The sequence below is a fragment of the Perna viridis genome, chromosome 6, assembly GCF_037379345.1.
Source record: "Perna viridis isolate PV_CMFRI_1.1 ecotype Kerala chromosome 6, ASM3737934v1, whole genome shotgun sequence".
NCBI lineage: Eukaryota > Metazoa > Mollusca > Bivalvia > Mytilida > Mytilidae > Perna > Perna viridis.
The window spans coordinates 46,977,535-46,997,328 of NC_142450.1; the positions used below are offsets into that span (position 1 = coordinate 46,977,535).

The window sequence follows — 19,794 nt, forward strand, 5'->3', positions numbered from 1 at the left end:
AATTTCAAACTGAATACAAAAAAATATTAAACACAATTAAAAAAAACAATGATAAATATTTATTTCCTAGTGGTAAACATTGCACAACACGTTTAAGATCCCCTTCCTACATCAAAAGGTCCCCATTTTCCCTTTATTGGTCCCCCATATAAGTCCACTTCCGGTCAACCAATGTCCACCTCCGGTCTCACACAAGGGTCACTTCCGGATTTGACGTCATGCGCATGCGCATAGGGATGCATCTCCTGAAAACTACAACCTGAAACGTGCATGCTTACTACTTACTACTCACATTCAATGACATAACATACTTTGTATGGTTCTGTGTAGGGATTCCTCATGCTTTGTGGGGGATAGTTCCAGGTTGTCTTCCAAATGTACAGAAGAAAATGTTTACAAAATGCTGGAATTTTTAATCGACAACCTATTTGTCCAGTGTTGTGGACGCGTTTTTCAACAAACGGTCGGCATTCCAATGGGAACAAATTGTGCTCCTTTACCGAAGTTTTATGGTCGTCATCATGAACTCGTGGATCGTTACGGTGTATACATCTGCGCCATGAAAATTGATTTATTCAACGTATCATAGTTTTCCTTTCCTCGTTTGTCTACTCCGGACTACTATGAGCAACTCGGCGGGTGTTTCTAGAAAAGCAGAGGACGCTTACCCTACCGGTGCACCTGGTCCATGCTCCCAGTTTTTGATTCCCTTGATTACTCTCTAAGAACCTTTTTTTATAAAAATAGTGAATTTTTGCTTATTTTTCTAAAAAGACTTTGAAATGGTACATATTTATATTCCCCTTATTTTAAATGAATAAAAAACACGTTGCCGTTCTCCTATCTTTTATCTTTAATTTGTGTTAGTTTTATATTTATAAAGTAATTACGAGTTTAAAGGTCAAATTATTCATATATGTACCTGTATGAGTTCCTGACCTTTGGTCATCTAGATAATTAATGGGTGGTGAGTAAATTTTACTTATCTAGTATTTATTTAGTGTTTGAAAATAATTTGAGTTAATGATAATCGTAGTCACATTTAAGTGGTCGAAAACTATTCAGTCAGCGTTTACTCAAAATTCCAATGGTACGACATAAATGTTCTGATTTACGCTCGGTGCTCGCATTTTAGACCTGCTACAAGTCTCTCTGTAATATATATTTTATTTGATTAAATATCATTACTATCAAATATTCATTCACTATCCGTCTTTCTGTACAGCAGTTGGGCAGAGAATGAATATTTGATAGTGATAATATTTAATCAAATAAAATATATATTACAGAGAAACTTGTAGCAAGTCTATTCGCATTTAAGAATGTGCTGATTGATACTAGCTCCCAAAGACGCACCAGCTTTTGTATATTTGACCCATGGAGTTTTACTACCAGTTTCTTACTCAATATTTCAGTGTGAATTAAAATTTTTGATTTCTCGCATAGGGCTTAATAGCGACGACTTTTCTAGTCGTAGTTTTAGACGCGGTGGCGCGACATTTAGTTTTCAATCTCGAGTTCCTTCCGAATTAATTAAAGTACACGGAGACTGGACAATCGATGCATATCTTATTTATTTAGAGTTCACTTTAGAGGACAAAATTTCTGTGGTGCAACTTCTCGCTGATTCTGTTGATTTTATAATCACATGAAATTATTCTGATTTCGGATTCTATGACTAAGTACATAGAGGGAGTGGAGAATCTTTCAGTTTTTTCGTATAGTGGCGCTAGAATAGCGGACTTAGAAAACAGAATTAATTCAGGGGAGTTTAATTTAGACAAATATTCTCATATCATTTTGCATGCAGTAATAATAATATTCATGATAAGATGCAAAGGATTATGTCAAATTTCAAATTTTTGATTAAAGATTGTCTTCGTCATTTTCATGCTTCCAATATTTTGTTTTCTTCAGTTCTTCCAAGACCAATAGATTTTGAATTTTCCAAGGTTATTTGTGTATAAATATCAATAGTAGTTTACATAATTTGATGTTGGATTCATAAAATCTTACAAAAAGTTTTTGAAGCATGGGCAACCCATACGTTCTGTATATTTGCGAGAAGAGACGGGGGTTTGCATCTTAGTTAAGAAGATTATAAGCAGCTTAGATGGTGTTTAATAAAGGCTGTAATGCATCTTAAATAGGATTGTTAACAGAAAAAGTTTATATTGTGCTGGTTATTTATTTATTCATTTAATTTTAACATACATGTAGAAGTTTTGTAGTACTATTTGTTACATAAATTATAATTGTTGTTAAACTTTCTCGTTCTAGATTCTTTCTTGTACTTCTACAAAGGAAAACTTCATCCATTGGAAGTAATTTACTCTTATCGGAAGAAGACCATTTCGAAGAGTTCGGGCTTTTAAGAAAGCAGACCATCTCTTGCACCAAGTTTGTGAGAGTCAACTCTGACAGGGGAGTATTTCATCTCCCGAGGGTTTCCGAATATTTCATGCTTTAGAAGAAGTACTTCGTTCTTCTTTAGCTTCTATTTTACACTTCAGTATTTGTCTTATCAGTTTCAGCTTATTTCCTTCTTCAATAAGTGTGCAATTACGATTACATACATATATATTTTTATTAAACAGCTATTTTTTGGTTATTTTTTGTTATTTTTTTTTAATTGTTTGATGGGCTTTTTTCTGTTGATTTATTATTTGGTGAGAAAGAGTGAGGGTCAAATTTATATTTATGTGTCTGAATACTTCATGTACATGTATATATCGTTCATAAGAAATCTATTTTCTTGTATTATGGGCAAAATAAATTATTACATTTCTATTGCTTCATTTTTGAAGACCTGAGTAATTAAACACCATTCATCAAAATCCACCCAGTGGTATTTACAAACACCATTAGCAAAGCTACCCTATTTTCAACAGAGAAATTTGAGAAAACGGCAGTGTCATATATAGATTATTACAATGACTTCTTCCTCCAATGTACACCCCCTGCCTACAGTTCAGTTCTGTTTCTTCATTCCCTTGACGTCACTTGTCTATAATCATGAAGACCTTATTTCCTGTGGATGTAAGCGGCTCCTTTGCCACCTGACATAAATTTGTGTCATCGGTAAGGCTGTAATTTTCCTTAACGTCCATTAATCTGTCTGTACGTTTGTAATGTGTTTGAGCATTTTATCATATATAACTTCATCGAAAATCTAATCATTGTTTCCTTACTATTCACCCTGGATTTAAATAGTCGTACGGTAACGTGACCGGCGATGGATTCTGTATATATACGTTTGAAAGATGTACAGTGCCACACAATATTTTCAAAAATGAATGAGAAAAATAATGTTTTTCTAAAATTTTAACATTTATTGTGTTTGTTTTTGTTTTCAAAAAAGATCCCAGCCACCAGCCCCTTCTTTTTCCCTCGCTATCAAAATGGTCAGACTTTGTATGACTAAGCCATACTTTACAATTTTTAACCCTTAAGGCCATCTCTAGCAGCATCCTTTTCAGTTTAAGCAGGTCAACTAGATTAATTTGATACCCGAAATATTACAGTTCTCCACGGCTGGTGGTAACATTTTACACATACATGTATTATGTGACGTAAATAAAATTCAGACGCAACTGATAGCTGAAAATCCCTAAAAGAAAAGATATACTTCAATCAGAGTTATATTTTTTTCAAGGCGGGTTAGGTTCTTCACAACAGCAACAGTGGAACAGCAGAGATACACGTGTTTCCAGACCTGGTGAAATCATTTTTCAACCTGTCAGACAACCTAACAAAATCTGGTAGACCGAATAATTATCTGCCACACCGAAAAAATTCAATTTAAATTTGCCTTGATTTGGATGCCATCATCAAATCGAAAGTTTCGGTTGAGGTGTGTCTAATAAAAAAAACGTACCAGAAATCACACAAATTTTACCAGACCGACGGCTAAGAGCGGGTCATGTCTGATGGTCCAACGAATTTTGCCTCGACTGTTTCTCCTGAACTTTTTAAAACACATCATATTCATTTCTTTTGATAAATAAAAAAAAATATAGAAAAGACTCAAACAATATCAGAATAGATCAAGTTATTTTATGGAAGTGTAATCTTAACCTACATTGTATATATTTATTTTTATTTGTTTGATTTGAGGGAATGATGAATTTCTTTATAAGCACAGTCAATTTTTGTTTCTTCTGGGACTTCTTTTCCCATTAGTGTATTTGGGAACCTTAAGGAAAATTAGACAGTACATGTAATAACTGTAGAGGTCACACTACCTAGCAGTGTCCACTACTATATTCTATATTGGGTAATACTGGCTACAGAAGTTTTGGTTCAAATACAATTTGGCAGTGGCTCCTCGTCTACTAGTCCGAGATTGCTCTGACGTCCAACAGCTGATTTGCCAGACAAGCTGGGCAATTGGACCTCCCAGCTCGTCCCATGTCAAAAACGGGATTTAGTGCACAAACTTTCATGCGCGCTTCGAGGCAAAAATTTACTACTTTCTTAGGTACATGTGTGTAATGAAAGTTTATACTAATAAGAATATTATGTACATACTTTTTTGCAGAACATGTTTTCAGAATAGAAATTTAAAATAATTATCTAAATATTATAATCTTGAACTTGTGAATTCAAGATCACAGAGTCAAATATTTTGTAAATTTGTTAAAAGAAGCAGTATAAAAATTTTGCATAGAGTGTAAAACATGTAAATAGTGTTGTCTGATGTACATGCAACAATATGTAACTGCTTTCCCTTTAGTTTACAGAATTTCGACTTTCTAGCAAAATCCTGAGTTATTGATAAGGGACAAGCTCTGACAACCCACAGCCCCAGCTTGTCTGGCACATCAGCCGTTGGACGTCAGAGCAATCTCGGACTACTAGTCTACACATCCGGTTTGCATCAATAACATACAGAATTGTGACAGAAACACCAGATTTGTTACGGAAATATTGTCAAATTTATCCACAAATATACGACTATTAATGGATTCGTGAACTGTGATCAGATTTAATCAACTAAACAGTTTTCTATTTGTGTTATATACTAGTCAGGCTGCATAATTGATGGTAGGAGCAAGCCTCTGTGCTTGAAAATGGATGGATTTTACATTGGTCAGACACAGAACAAGTCACAGAAGATATGATGTCTGGTGTCAAAGTCAATGCATCATCTTTACCAGATGTTTGAAAAATTTGTAATAAAATCTTGGATGAAAATGCGAATATCTCGCATGTTAAAAAGTACTTCAGTGGATATTCTTAATATATTAGTTTCTACAAAGAAGGACTAGTGTGATTGGACATGTTTCACATGTCAGGAGAAATTGCCTGACCAAGACTCACTTGCTTGTGACTGCTGTCTGGAATGACAGCATTATGAGTTAAAATGTGCCTGGCTGAATGTGCTAGAACAATCTTTCTGGATGTGCAAACTTTGGGCTGACATCAGATAGGATTTAATAACTTTTATTGTATTTGTATATTGAAATGAATTTCTCACGATGTTCACATTACTAAAGTACATGTAAATGAAGCGTTTCTGTCATGATTCCGTGTTTTATTGACTCAAACCGGATGTATGGACAATTAGCCTGTAAATGCTCCCTGTCCTCAAATGCATGGACGAGCAGCCACTGCCGTAACAATTTCCTGCATGCAGATACCATTTGTAAGAGGTTGGAATTTCATTCCTCCATACTCCAGTCTCTTACTTCTGTGCACTTTATTGCAAACCGCACACTCTGACGTACATTTTTGTACTTGAGCGTAGGCAGAATTTAATTATACTAAATATTTTACCTTTTAAAGCTTACTATACAGTCTATTTGCTCCTACAATGAGAAGGTGGTCAAATTGAAATGTTTCAGATTAAAAATGTTTTCATGGGATTTTAGCAAAAACTTTTATTGCTTTATTACAAATAGGTTAAATTTCCTGTATGCATTTAAAAGACAGAACATATATTTAAACACTTGTTTAGCATAACCAAGTTTGGAGTGACTTCGAACATTGTTAGGATGGCGCCATATCAAGAAACAAAAAGCTTGCTGGACAACTGATAGTATTGTTAGGTTACCAAACTCAAAGATTTTATTTTATTTGATTTACAGACCAAATTGTGATTTCCATGAATCAGTGAAAGTTGAAATCCATGTTTTAAATCTGGAGTTTGCTGTTACATCATGTACATGTATGATTCTTATACATGTAGTACTTAATATTTACCTCTAATTTTGCCAATTTTCTCTTTGTTGATCTCATAAAATTAGGTTTGTGTTTACATGAAAAAGGTTGATTTGTTGCTGTGTGTTTTTGTAAACTTAATTGCATCTATTAAAATGCAGATATATAGATCTCTCATAAACAATTTACTTTTCCACATGTACAGTTTTCACAAACTTCATAAGTACATGTATATTCAAAAATTAGTCTAACATAAGGCCAAACAGTTTTAAACTCAAAATAAAAAAGTTGCCACAACTGCTTGTTTGCCATAGTTCAACCAATATGATAGAACCTCTGTTTGAAAAGTTTCTATTGTTTTTTTCCCTAATTTCCAGATTGTTATCAGTTTCTGTGTATGTCTGTTTTTTTACTATTTTTTTAGAATTGCATAGATTAATAGTCAAGTACTACCTGTATGTTTGATCAGATCTTAGATTATAAAGATTTTGAATATTAAATAGCGTTATTCATCACTTATATTTATTTCTCATAGACTAGAAAGTTGCAGTCATGGATTTAAGTGGCAAGTTGATTATCAAAGCACAACTTGGTGAAGACATCAGAAGAATTCCAATTCACAATGAGGATATCACTTATGATGAACTGATGTTGATGATGCAGAGAGTTTATAGAGGAAAGCTGAAAAACAGTGATGATATTACAATCAAATATAAAGATGAAGGTATGGTGGCCATAAGACAATCTTTGTAATACAGACTTAGTCACCAATTCAATCATGGTTGAAAAATAGGTTTCAGCAGGTTACATCACTGGTTGGAGTCATGATCAGCAGTGAGAGCATGTGCACCAGTTCAGTGACAATTTTTTCTCAAAGCTTAATGCAAGCTCAAACAATTATCACATCAAATCCAACTGTAGTTACAAGCCAGCAACACATTTTTAGCTCACCTTGCTATAGGCCATGTGAGCTATTGCCATCACATTGTCATCGTTAACAATTTTTCAAACATCTTCTCCTCTGAAACTACGGAATCGACTTAGATGAAACTTAGCATGATTGTTCTTTAGGGTATCCTGCCCAAAACAAGCATTTGTATTTTTGATTTGTGAAAAAACATGGTTGCCATTACTAAAAATAGAACATAAACCAAAAGACCATTTGAACTATTGCCATCACTATGTGTCCATCATCTGTTGTCATCCCGTAACTTTTCAAACATCTTTTTCTCTGAAACTACTCTACAGATTGTAACCAAACTTTGCATGAATGTTCCTTAGGGTATTTTTAAAAATCCATGTTTGGGGATTTTTTATCTGGCAAAAAGCATGGCCGCTGTTACTAAAAATAGACCATAGGGGTTGTATTGTAGAATTATGCAAATAACTCAAAAACAGTTGGATTAAGCTAAAATCGGGTAGGGGTTTAAATTGTTGGTATGATGGGATGGACCTATGCTGATCTATGCTGAAAGATCTGTTGATGAATAAATGAGTAATGGGTCCTGAAATGGATTTTTTTCCTAAATATTACATTTCCAACTTTGAAAATCTTCTCCTCTAAAACTGCTGGATGGATTAAAGCAAAACTTTGCACAAATGTTATGTAGAACATGTTTAAAAATCTGTGTGTAAGGATTTCTGATCTTGCAAAAAACATGGCCACCATTACTGAAAATAAATCATTATGCAAATAACTCAAAAACTGTTTGATTTAGCTAAATTAGTAGGTGGTAAAATTATTCAGCATGATGGGATGGACCTTAGGATGCCAAAATTTGCAGAAAGATCCATTGACCATTGGATTAGTTATAGGTCTTGAAATGGATTTTTTCCCAACTTATACATTTCCAACTTCTCTTCTGACTTGGAACCAAACATGATATAACTGTTCATTGGGGTATCCTGCCTAGAACTGATATGGGGATTTTTGATTTGTCGAAAAACATGGTAGCTGTTACCGAAAATGGAACATAGGGGTCAGACAGAAGTTTTTCACAAATATCTCCAAAACCGTTAGGTTTAGCGAAATTCTTTCAATAGCTGTAATGATCCTTATGATAAGGCTTACAAAAGTCTTCAGGGATGGAAGTTGTTGGACGACTCCTTGTAAGAGTTATTGCCCTTGAAGGATGAAAAATGAAGTTTTTTTTAATTTTTTTTTTTTTTACAGTTTTCAGCCAATATCTTGGGAAACTATGATAGATAGAAAGAAACTTTCAATTGCTGAAATAAGTCCTACCAAAGTCTTCAAAATTTTTTGACATCTTAATGTTAAATTTATTGCCTTTGAAAGGCTAAATTCAACAAGATGAGCGATTCAGGCTCCTTGGAGCCTCTTGTTTGCCTATATCTCAAAAACTGTTAGGCTAAACCAAATTCTGACAGGTGAAAGTGTTCAAGGTGATGAGATTCTCTGTGGTAAAATTTTTGTGAAAATCTGTTGACCCATGATGATTTTTTGCTGTTTTTTGATGTGATTACTTTCAAAAATCTCCTCAGAAACTACTGTACAGAATTCAATGAAAGTTGTTATGATTGTTTTTTAGGATATCCTTCCAAAAGGATTTTTGACCTGTGGAAAAATATAGCCGCTTTTACTAAAAACAGTAGATAGGGGTCAAACGGCAGTTTTTCCCACACAGTCAGTATGATTCGCTTTTTACCCTTTGACCTTAAAGAAGCACTGCCCTGGAAATGCAAGTCACCTGATCACAATTATGTTTCCCAATTGGTCATACACTGATGACTGAGCTGTGTTGAAAAAAATGTATTTAAAATTAAAATTGTGTGCCATGTGTTATTTCCTGAATGTATGGTAGAAATTGATAAGTAAAAAGAAAATTTTATTGCGTCGTCTATCTTTAGTTTTAAAGATAGTACTTGTTTGCATATATCTCCAAAACCTTTTGGCTGACTGGGGTAAAAGTGTTCATGAAATCTATCTGTGGTCACAATATGGTAAAATTCTGTTGGTAGATTTTGGATTTATTTCTCTTTTTGACTTTTTATGCTGTTTTGATGTTATTACTTACAAAAATCTTCTCCCCAGAAACTACAGTACAGAATTCGATGAAAGTATGTATGATTGTATTTTAGGATATTCTGCACAAAACGACCTTTAAGATTTTTGATCCGTGAAAAAACATGGCTGCTGTTAATAAAAATAGAACATAGGGGTCAGAAGGCAATTTTTGCAAATAACTCAAAAGTTGTTGCCTTTAGCAAAATCTTTTGTGGTGTAATATTGTTCAGCATCAGAAGACGGACCTATGCAGAAATTTTCAAAATGATTTATTGACCAATGAAGGGGTTATGGCCCCTGAAACAATTTTCGTCATTTTTCATGTGTAATCTTCTCTGAAACCATGCAACAAAATTTAATAGAAGTCGTTATTAAAGATAGAACATTATGGTAAAAATGCTTTTCCTGCTATTTTTCAACTATTGAAGAATAATGAAGATGAAAGCTATTTGTAAGATAAGCATGATATTCTGAGTTGACTGGCATTAATGAAATTATTTTTTAAGCGGCCATTTTGCAACCATTTTCACCGGTTGCTTGGATTCCAATGATTTTGGTTTCTTATGGAAACATTGTCTTATAAGTTGATTGGTGATGAAAAGTTTGTTCTGGGCAGCCAGTTTCCCGCAAATTTTATACTTGCTTTTATTTCAAGATATTTGGTTTTTATAGTAAACTTTGTCTCCTAAGTTGAATGGGGATGATGAAAATGTTGTATAGCCATGGTTTAACTTCATTTTATGTTCTTCTTCAGCAAATGTTTACTGGGTTAATGCCCCCTCACAGGCCCTGTGGAATAACATTGCATAGGGAGACCCCTGCTAGAGGTTCTAAAAACACTTATTTCCTACATTTTACAGTGCTGTAGGTACCCACTCGAACCTACAGCATTCATCAATATATGCTCTTTTTCAGCAATTTTTTGTCAAACATTGTAACAAAGCATGATACCTTAACTGACTTAGTTAATTGGGCATGGTTTGCCAGGTGAGCGATTCAGGTTCTAAGAGAGTCTCTTGTTACTAGGTCTTGTGGTTAAGGTTTTTACAGGTTCCATTTTAAGATGAATGGTCACCTCAAACAAAGATTTCTTTCGTTTTATCCTAAAGTTCACAAAATACAGTTTTGTAACAATACTATTAGAATGTAGGTGATGTATTCATTTCTGGCGATACAGCAGATTTTTTTGTACTTTAGTGAAACACCATTAACAATAGTGATATTATTTTTAGTACTATGTCCTGGCAGTTTCTAGATGCAATACATGTATGACCATTTTATTTCAGATAATGACCTGATAACCATATTTGATGATTCTGATTTATCATTTGCTATTCAGTGCAGCAGAATTCTGAAAATCACACTCTTTGGTAAATAGATTTAAGAGTTTACATTGTTAATGAATAAATCCTACATGAATTACATTATACAATTTCTCATTGGTGAGTACAGGTATATTTAGTGTTGTGGTGAAATGTAGAGTTATAGTTGGTTGACTATTGTAGAAGTAATTTGACCCTTAGAATGTTCATTAAATTCAAATTCAACAAAAGAATCCCACCTGCAATATGACATATACATGTATGCAATCAAAGATTTACAAGTAATATTAATAATATATAAAGTTTCCCTCTGAAAAATATGTCTATAATAATATAAACATGTAAAGTCTTTGTTTAAGTCTCACAGTCTGTGAGAAATGAAATGACCCCTTTTCTGGCTTTCCGCGTGCCATCTCAAGCCTTTACACTAATCTTGTGTTAAATTTTACCTTCAGTAATAAAAAATAAGTTACTGGCATATCAGTTATATTAAAGAATGTATGCTCATTGCTGCTACAGCTAGCTCATAAACAATAAACCAAATCTATTCATTTTCTGAAGAAAAAAAAATAGACAACAAAGCTAAACATCCCTATAAATAATCATGATAAGAATCTAATAATATATATGTATATAAAATGTTTCATTATCAATGTATACATGGTTTTCAGTAAATGGACAGCCTCAGCCAATGGAAAGTAGTCAGATTAAGCATATCAAATGTGAGTTACGACATATTAGAGACAAGGTTATAAATATCCTAGATACTTTAGAGCCACAAGGAGATGGAGAGATTATATTGGATTCTACAACTAAAGGTACATTCTACTTTTAACATAAGGAGTGTGATTATTTTATGTTTTTGGTTATAGGTTGCTGAAGATAATTTTAATTAGTGTATCTTATGAAATTTTTTAAAATGCATGTATTCTTTAATACAAGTGTACATTGGCTTATGAATATACCCTTGTGGTTGTAGAAACTAACAATTTCTTAGATACAAATGTAATTTATACATTAATATCTGTGCTTAACAAAAGTTAGTAAGATGTAGTAAGATAATTTCCTTAAATTCAAATAGCATATATAAAACCTTAGTGTTTCTTTATATTGCGATGTTCTGTTGATGATATAATTTTGTCAGAAGAACCTATGGTAACAGAAAGTACAAAAGTAGTTTCCCAGCCTGTACAGGTCCAACCACCAAACTCAGCACACAGTAAAGAATTTGATCCTCTGTCATCACAGAAAGCCACAGAAGAAAAGGTGATGTCATCATTTGGTATTGGATCAGGTATGTAATATTGTGTGATATTAGAATTGGGTGTGTACCCTTATCAGGTATGTGATATTAGGATTGGATGTGTACACTTATCAGGTATGTAATATTCAATAACAAGACTTGATGTGTACCCTTATCAGGTATGTAATATTAGGATTGGATGTGTACCCTTATCAGTTATGTAATATAAAGTAACAGGATTGGGTGTGTACCCTTAAAAACAGGTTATAATGGGGTTGGTTGTGTAATAGGTGTCTTAGTGATCTCTGTATCTGAAAAAGATGTTGTCAATTTGCATATAATTATTTTTTGAATTTTTTTTCTAATTCAATCAAGTTTCTGTTCAAAAGGCATCCATACTCCTGTACCCAAATCAATGCTCCATTATTTTGAGTATTTATGCAATATTTTTTTTATATAACTACAAAACATTTGACACTAAATATTGTGTGACAGCTTGAATATTAGTTTGTTTATCTATAAATTTTACAACAAAATTCAAAAAGATTGCTAATACATGTATTGATTTTAGGGGTAATGGCCTAACCGTGTAAGAATTAGGGGCCAAAAACATGCTCATAGAATTTTACTACACTAAGAACTCCAGAAAAAGCGTATGGAAGTTTAATGATTGTTAAGGGCCAAAAACATGCATCTCATAGAATTTTACTATACTAAGAACTCCAGAAAAAGCATATGGATGTCTAATGATTGTTCCATAACCTTCTACACATCAAAAGTCAAACTGGGATTGAATTCTGAGGATTTGGGAGCTAAAAAAGGACCAGAAAACAGCATTTTCTGATGTCTAAACAATAACTTGACAACTAGAGTATGGATTTCTTTTAAATTATATCACAAGGTGCAATTTCACCAAAGAAAGGCTGGGATTAATTTTGGGGGCTTAATCCAATTTAGAATTAGAGACCTGAAAAAAGTATTTTTCTGATGTCTAGACCATTACTTCAGTAAAAAATGAATTGGTATGAAATTATACCACAATTTGCCATAGCCCCACAGGAAGTTTGGTACTGATTTTGCAGGTTTTGACTGGAACCATTTAGAAATAACGGCCAAAAAGTTACCACTTCAGTTCAGGTCAAATTTTTATTCTACATCAAATGTCTAATCCTAATCAAAATTCAAAGCAGTATCAAGTTTAAATTGTGTGTCCATACTTGCCCCAACTGTTTAAAGTTCAATCCCAGTAGTTGTATCAAGTTGTGCCCTTTGAAGCATTTTGTTATAAGTCATAATATTAACTCAGTATTTGTCTATTAAGATTTTATAGTGGGTCTAGTTCAATTAAGAAAATATTATTTTATTCACACATAGTAATCTTGCATGTCCAAAATTTGTACTGATAAGTAAATGTACCTCAATGGAAATATTAAGAATGGTATGAAATCCTAGGCATATCATGCCTCATGTGACTTTAAAAAAATAGTAGGGAAGACTTACCTGTACTGAAAATCAAAATGTCATATGATGATTATGTAATGTAGTCATTTATAACCTTCCTATAAACTTAACTTTTAGAGAGACCAGGTACTCCAGACAGTATAAATTCACAGGGGTCAGCCTCTGGCATACGACAGCAACACTCAACACCCTCAACCCCACAACATATGGCCACACCACAACAACAGCCTCCACCCGCCCAACAACAACAGCCCCAGGCACAACCAAAACAACAAGGCTTCCAACCGGTACAGCCTCAACAGCAGACACAACATCCTGGACAACCAGGCTATCCACAACAACCGACACCACAACAACAAGGCTACCCAGGACAACAGGATCAAAGACCATCGGCACAACAACAGCAGCAAGGTTAATTCAGTTTATACTTATGAACTTTGTATGTAGATTAACTGGTAGATGTAGTTGGACAACAATAGACAAATTCCCCTTGAGATGCAAAAAGAGGGTTCTTGTCAGCCCATCAATTTTTATCTGTTAAAAAAGGGCATGATATCTCATAAAGACAGGCTAATTGACATAGAAGGTAGCATTGTATTGATTGTAATTGGAAATTTTCTAAATTCTGTATAAATAGAGCTTGAGTTTCTTTGTTAAAGGATATAGTGTACCAGGACAGCCTCCTACCTCACAGTCTCAAAGATTCCCATCTCACAACCAATCAGTCCCACAACAGTCCTTCCCTGGATATGCTGGACAACCCCACCAACAACAATATGGTTACTATGGACAACAGAATACCCAGCAACAGCCACAACAGCTGGCTCAGGCTCCATGGAATCAACAGCAACAACCACAACAACAGGTTTGTATTATACTGTCAGAAAATCCAGAAACTGTTAACCGTAAATTTTGTGAACAAAATAGTTGTCATGATCATGACTGATTAGAGTCTTGAGATACATATTTTAGAATTGAATTTACATCAGTTATTGATGAATTGGTTTTTGCTGAAATGACTCCTAAAACTTACCCTTACTAAACTATTTAAGAAATAAGTTGTTAACATAATTTACTTATTTCAGCTGACTTGTCCTTGAGCTTATGTTATCACTTCATCTGTCCTTCGTATTTTCTAAACTTCTAAAATATGAAACCCATTTGACTGATTTATGACAAACTTTGCAGTAATGATGTATGACAGAGCCTTTACCAAAAACTGTCTTTCATTCTCCAAAGAAGAAATTGTGGATAACCATAAATCTGTGTTATCCTCTTTTTGTCTCTCTACCAAGGACGATGACTGTGATTTACCGTCTATGTACTGGATTCCTAATTTCCACAAGAATCCATACAAACAACATTGCATAGCTGGATCTTCAAAATGTACCACCAAACCTCTTTCAAAACTTTTAACTTCTATACTCACAGCTGTCAAAGAGGGTTTGCAGTCGTACCACAACACTTGTTACTCCCGTAGTGGTATTAATTCAATGTGGATCCTGAAAAATTCAAAAGATCTTTTGGAGACAATCAGTTGAAGACTATTATCAGAATATAATAGCATTAAAACCTATGATTTTTCAACACTGTATACTTCTATTCCACATACTTGGTTAAAATCCTGACTTAAAAATTTTACATCGTTGTTTTTCCAAAAAAGATGGTACACTTAGATACAAATATATAGTTCTTGGTAGAGATTTTGTAAGATATCATTCCAAATCATCTTCCAAATATACAGAAGAAGGTGTTTACAAAATTCTGAAATTTTTAATTGACTACATATTTGTCCAGTGTGGTGGACACGTTTTCCAACAAATGGTCAGCATTCCAATGGGAACAAATTGTGCTCCTGTACTTGCTGACCTATTTTTTCACTTTTATGAGGCTGATTTTATAGCTGATCTGATCCGAAAGAAAGAAGATCATTTAGCTAGATCCTTTAATCTCAGTTTACTCTATATAGATGATGTATTATCTTAAATCCTAATTTTGGGGATTTGATACATCGCATCTACCCCAAAGAACTTGAGATAAAGGATACTACAGACACTGTGAAGTCTGCCTCATATTTTGACCTACACTTAGAAATCAATTGTATAGGAAAATTATTGACCAAATTTTATGACAAACGTGATGACTTTTCATTCAAAATTGTCGACTTTCCTTTCATATGCGGCAACATCCCTTCAGCACCTGCGTATGAAGTGTTCATATTACAACTCGTACGTTATGCCAGAACTTGCCGAGTCTACGCAGACTTTTTTGCATCGCGTTAGAATTCTAACAAATAGGCTTCTGGAGCAGGGTTATGTTGCTACAAAAGTTTTATGGTCATCATCATGAACTCGTGGATCGTTACGGTGTATCCATTTGTGCCATAAAAAATGAAATGTTCAAAGTGTCATAGTTTTCCTTTCCTCCTTTGTCTACCCCGGACTTGACTTTTTATGAGCAACTTGACGGATGTTTCTAGAAAAGAAAAGGACGCTTCCTCTACCGGTGCACCTGGTCCATGCTCCCAGTTTTTAGCGGAGTCCTAGTTGCTCATTTGCTTTTGTTACTTTGTATGTATTATTTTTGTTACTTTATGTTCTTTGTTGTGTATGTCTGTTTTCCATATCTGGTTTTTGTCCCTGGATTACATTCTTTTGATTACCGCTATAACCTTGGTTCCCTTGATTACTCTTTCATCTTGCTGTGTTCAGCAAGTTTGCCACATGAGGCTAATGAAGTCTCCAATCAACCAATTTTCAAAAGTCTTTGTAACAAAAGATGTGGATTTTTTCTTTGAAAATGTTGTTGACCTCAATGATGACAGAACCCATTCAAAATTACCATTTATACCTAGTACTTTTGTGAAACACATTTTTGGATATAACTCTACTATACTTGCTGTCACATACATAACATATTGTTCAAATTTGAAATAAAATTTGGTCTACAGTTTTATTGACACGTACTGATATTAAAAATGTGTTAAATAACTTACTCATTCATATCACAAAGAGGCTTCTCCATAAAATGTTAATTGTTCTTTTCCAGTGACATTTTAAATCCATATCACAATGTTTGCATTTTCAAATCAGCCGTGATGTTGTTACCAAGACAATTTTTGGTTGTTAATTTGACAAAAACAAAGATTTACCACCTTACTTTGTCAAAAATTCTTCTTGAGGTTACGGTCCCTACTAAATGTTTATTTTCAAATTTGTGAGAAATTACATTTTTGTCAACCTAGAAAGTGAAAAATACAATTATTCATATTTTGTCAACAATCGGCAGCCAGCAACAAAAACGGCAGAATTACAATGGAATTTCTCGTTAAGAATCATAAAATTCTTTTAGATTGTGTATATCAATCACAACTGCTGATGTTTAGTTTTTATAAACTGAGAAACTCATAACAAATTAAAAAAGAAAGATAAAAGAGGTTGAAGAAAATTATGATTAAATCAAAAATGGGCTTGAACTGACGTCCAGTATAATATGTAATCAAGGCAAGGGCCATATAAATGATACACACTTTTTGTGATTGATCAAACAATATCTGTAGGCTTCTTATTGGTCAGTTTGCAAAGGGTAGCTCCTCCCCAAATGTTTTGAAACTTTATAGTGATAGTTTTAGGCCATTGAGAACCTCTAGATTTCTTATTGTTATTTGATGATTCACCAATTTTCCGTGTTTATTTTGTTAAACTACCATAAATTATTTTTTTTGGTACTTTAAAAACAATCTGTTATTCAATCCCTATTTTTTTTACAGAATGTGTATCAAGGATATGCTGGACAGCCACAGCCACAGCCTGGTTCCCTACCTACTGGATCACCATCTGGTACACCTGGTACTAACAGTCCTAACCCTTACTCAAGGAGTTCAGGTCCTGGTTATGGAGGAGGGTATCCCAAACCCTCACAAGGCTACCCACCAACCCAACAGGGCTACAAGTGATGAAAGACAAACTTAGGAATATTCAAATTTAATTTTAAACATTTTATGATGTAATTTTTGTGTACCTATTGGTTGTGGATGGGAGAGAATTTTATTTAAGTTACAGGCAGAAAGTTTGTACCAAAGGTGCAGCTGTATTTTATGCTTCTCAATGATGTTTGTACCCATAAGTAGATTTGGTTTATAAGCTTATTCCATGTAAGAATCCTAACGGAGTATGTTGTGAAGGAATCTTCAGTTTTCATAGAGGCATTTTCACAGTGGTAAAACTAGCAGATTGTTGTGTAGAATTGTGATGTGGAGTTTCTTGGGGCAGGTTAGATTCTTACATGGAACTAGTTAATATTATATAATATCTGTATATATTTTGTTTATAATATAAAATTATCAGTGCAGTCATTTATTAGTACATATTTAAGACTGTTGGGAATTATTTCAATTTTATTTGGATAAAATCTACTGAAGGTATCTTGCAGAGCTCTTTACACATAATGTTTTCAATTGCTTACAATTGCCTATGATTTCTCTGAGAAACCTTTAAAAAATGAAGAATGGTATGAATCAGTTTTTATTGTAAGTATTTTAATCATGGAATTTAGAGACGAAATAATCATGATCGTAATCAGGATTTGATTTAAGCCTCACTCAGTGGCAGATTCAGGTGGAGAATTCCTCCATATGTTTTATCTTATGTTAGAAAAGTTTGTTGATTTATGCATAATTTGGATAGTAATAAGCAAATGAATTAAATAGATTTCTAGATCAACCCCCCCCCTTTTTTTAAAATGTTTTGATATGCCCCTCTTGGTTTGTTTACTATAGAATTAGCCTCAGTTTCTCACACTTATGAAAAAGGCTATACATTACTAAACAAGGGCTAAAATGCAATTGTATTGGCAAACCTCTTTTTATCCTAAATCACAGCATAATTTTGAAATTTTATTATTCACCATAAATGATTGGTGTTCACAGAAAATTTAAAGAAGCAACTATAGTATAGTTACATGGTTAATATACTTTCTGTGAATAAGTATCTTTAAAAATTACTTGAAACATTTTCTGTAAAATGAAAACTTTCATGGTTTTTATTTGTGAGTTTGAAAATAATGAGTATTTCATAATAAAAAAAAATAGTTGGCTGTTTGTTTTTCCAACTGTATTTGACCATTATAAAAATAGCTGAAGTCATTTCAACTTAACCAAAGAAACTGAGTAAAATTGGGTCTTTGATTAAAGGGACTCTGTATTGTGTCATGTGATACTTGATGATACTGAAATGATTCTTGAGAGGGACAGTCCTTTTAAGTAAGGTTTTAGACCTTTTTATGAAGTGAAGGATAATAGAAGATAGTTATTTTAATTACCTTGCAGTTAACTTTTAACTTCAAATTATGTCTCCTTATATCAACTGTATTTCAGTTGACTTTGTGCAATAAGGATTTTATTCATCTATTCAGATTAGTGTTTTTGATGTTATAAACAAGTATTTTCTTCTGTTGTTCTTTACATGTTAAAATGTACCATGTAATTGAAATGCTATACTGTCCAATGTCAAAAAGTGTACATGTATGTGACTTTGTATATCATAATTTAACATAGTTCATATCTAATTTTTAAGCAGAACCCTTCACTTTAGGAAGTAGTAGAGATTGATGAGGTAGAGTGAGATAAAATGGAGATAATTCACAATTGTCTATCTGTTAACCCTGAGTATGGAAACACAGTGTTTATACATACCTAATTGTGTGATGGTTTCCTTTGTGCATTGTCCTTGATGGAAGAGAAGACCTTGGTATTACTAATTCTGTATTATTTTGATGTGAAAAGAAATGGTGATATAAAATTGACTGAAGAAATTTGTGTTCGAGTTATTTATCTTCGTCTGCTTCTAGATCAGGAATCCAGGTCGATACAGTGTAAATTGCTTTTTTATTAGTGACTACTCCCATAGATGTATCTAATATTGAAAAATAGTTAAAGCTATATGTCATTGAGATGGAATCTATCTCTGTGTCCCCATTGTGGTTAATATGTATACATTAGACATGTCACAAAGGTAACCAACTATGATACAAGACACATTGTCCAAGCTGATGTACTCTCATGCCCAATTTTAAAGGCATAAATGAAAAAAGAAAAGTTACAACCCAAACACGAATTTGTCTCACAAAAATCATTGATTTGACCTGGAAGTCGAAGCGCAGAGGATAGAAATTCTTGACTTGGGGACTGTTGCAAAAATGCTGCAGGGTCCCAAGTACTTTTTGGCGTGATCACAACTCAACCACCTTTTGAACCTACTTATAATGGAAAAATCGTAGAGCCAGGGTCAAGATAAAGAGTCCTATATACTAGTATCGATTGCCTGAACTGGTATTTGGTAACAGAACCATATGTATTTATGGTATATTTTAAGACCGCTGATAAGAAGCATGGTGTACTTCACATTTGAGTACTACATATGTATAGTAAAATTGTACTCTTCAGGGGGTTCTTCTGTTATTAATGAGTTATGTCTATTTTTTACGCTTTGAGGTTTTAATTTTATCATATTCAATTATTCGAAACACATTTTCAAACTAACTCGTGTGAGGGAATAATCACTTATTTTACATGGGTAATAGAA

The 19,794-nt window shown here is 33.5% G+C and overlaps 1 protein-coding gene across 4 annotated transcripts; it reads left to right on the forward strand.

Moving 5' to 3' along the window:
- Positions 1-3,033: 3,033 nt before the first annotated feature.
- LOC148615298 (uncharacterized) lies at positions 3,034-19,024 on the forward strand. 4 transcript variants are annotated; one of them, XM_088590135.1, is made up of 8 exons: positions 3,034-3,120; positions 6,698-6,886; positions 10,474-10,557; positions 11,181-11,327; positions 11,654-11,803; positions 13,331-13,624; positions 13,873-14,078; positions 16,983-19,024. In XM_088590135.1, the coding sequence occupies exons 2-8, from the start codon at positions 6,715-6,717 to the stop codon at positions 17,166-17,168; spliced, it is 1,239 nt and encodes a 412-aa protein (XP_088446261.1). In that variant the 5' UTR covers positions 3,034-3,120; positions 6,698-6,714; the 3' UTR covers positions 17,169-19,024. The 4 variants fall into 4 exon arrangements, with proteins under 4 accessions (XP_088446261.1, XP_088446263.1, XP_088446260.1 ...); XM_088590137.1 differs by having other exon boundaries at positions 11,657-11,803; XM_088590134.1 differs by having other exon boundaries at positions 3,034-3,081.
- The last annotated feature ends 770 nt before the right edge of the window (positions 19,025-19,794 follow it).

Excerpts from the sequence above, each read along its gene's own strand:
- LOC148615298 (XM_088590135.1), top strand. The coding sequence starts at position 6,715 with ATGGATTTAAGTGGCAAGTTGATTATCAAAGCACAACTTGGTGAAGAC. Across the intron at positions 10,558-11,180 it reads TCTGAAAATCACACTCTTTG|TAAATGGACAGCCTCAGCCA; the intron begins GTAAATAGATTT and ends CATGGTTTTCAG. Across the intron at positions 13,625-13,872 it reads GGCACAACAACAGCAGCAAG|GATATAGTGTACCAGGACAG; the intron begins GTTAATTCAGTT and ends TCTTTGTTAAAG.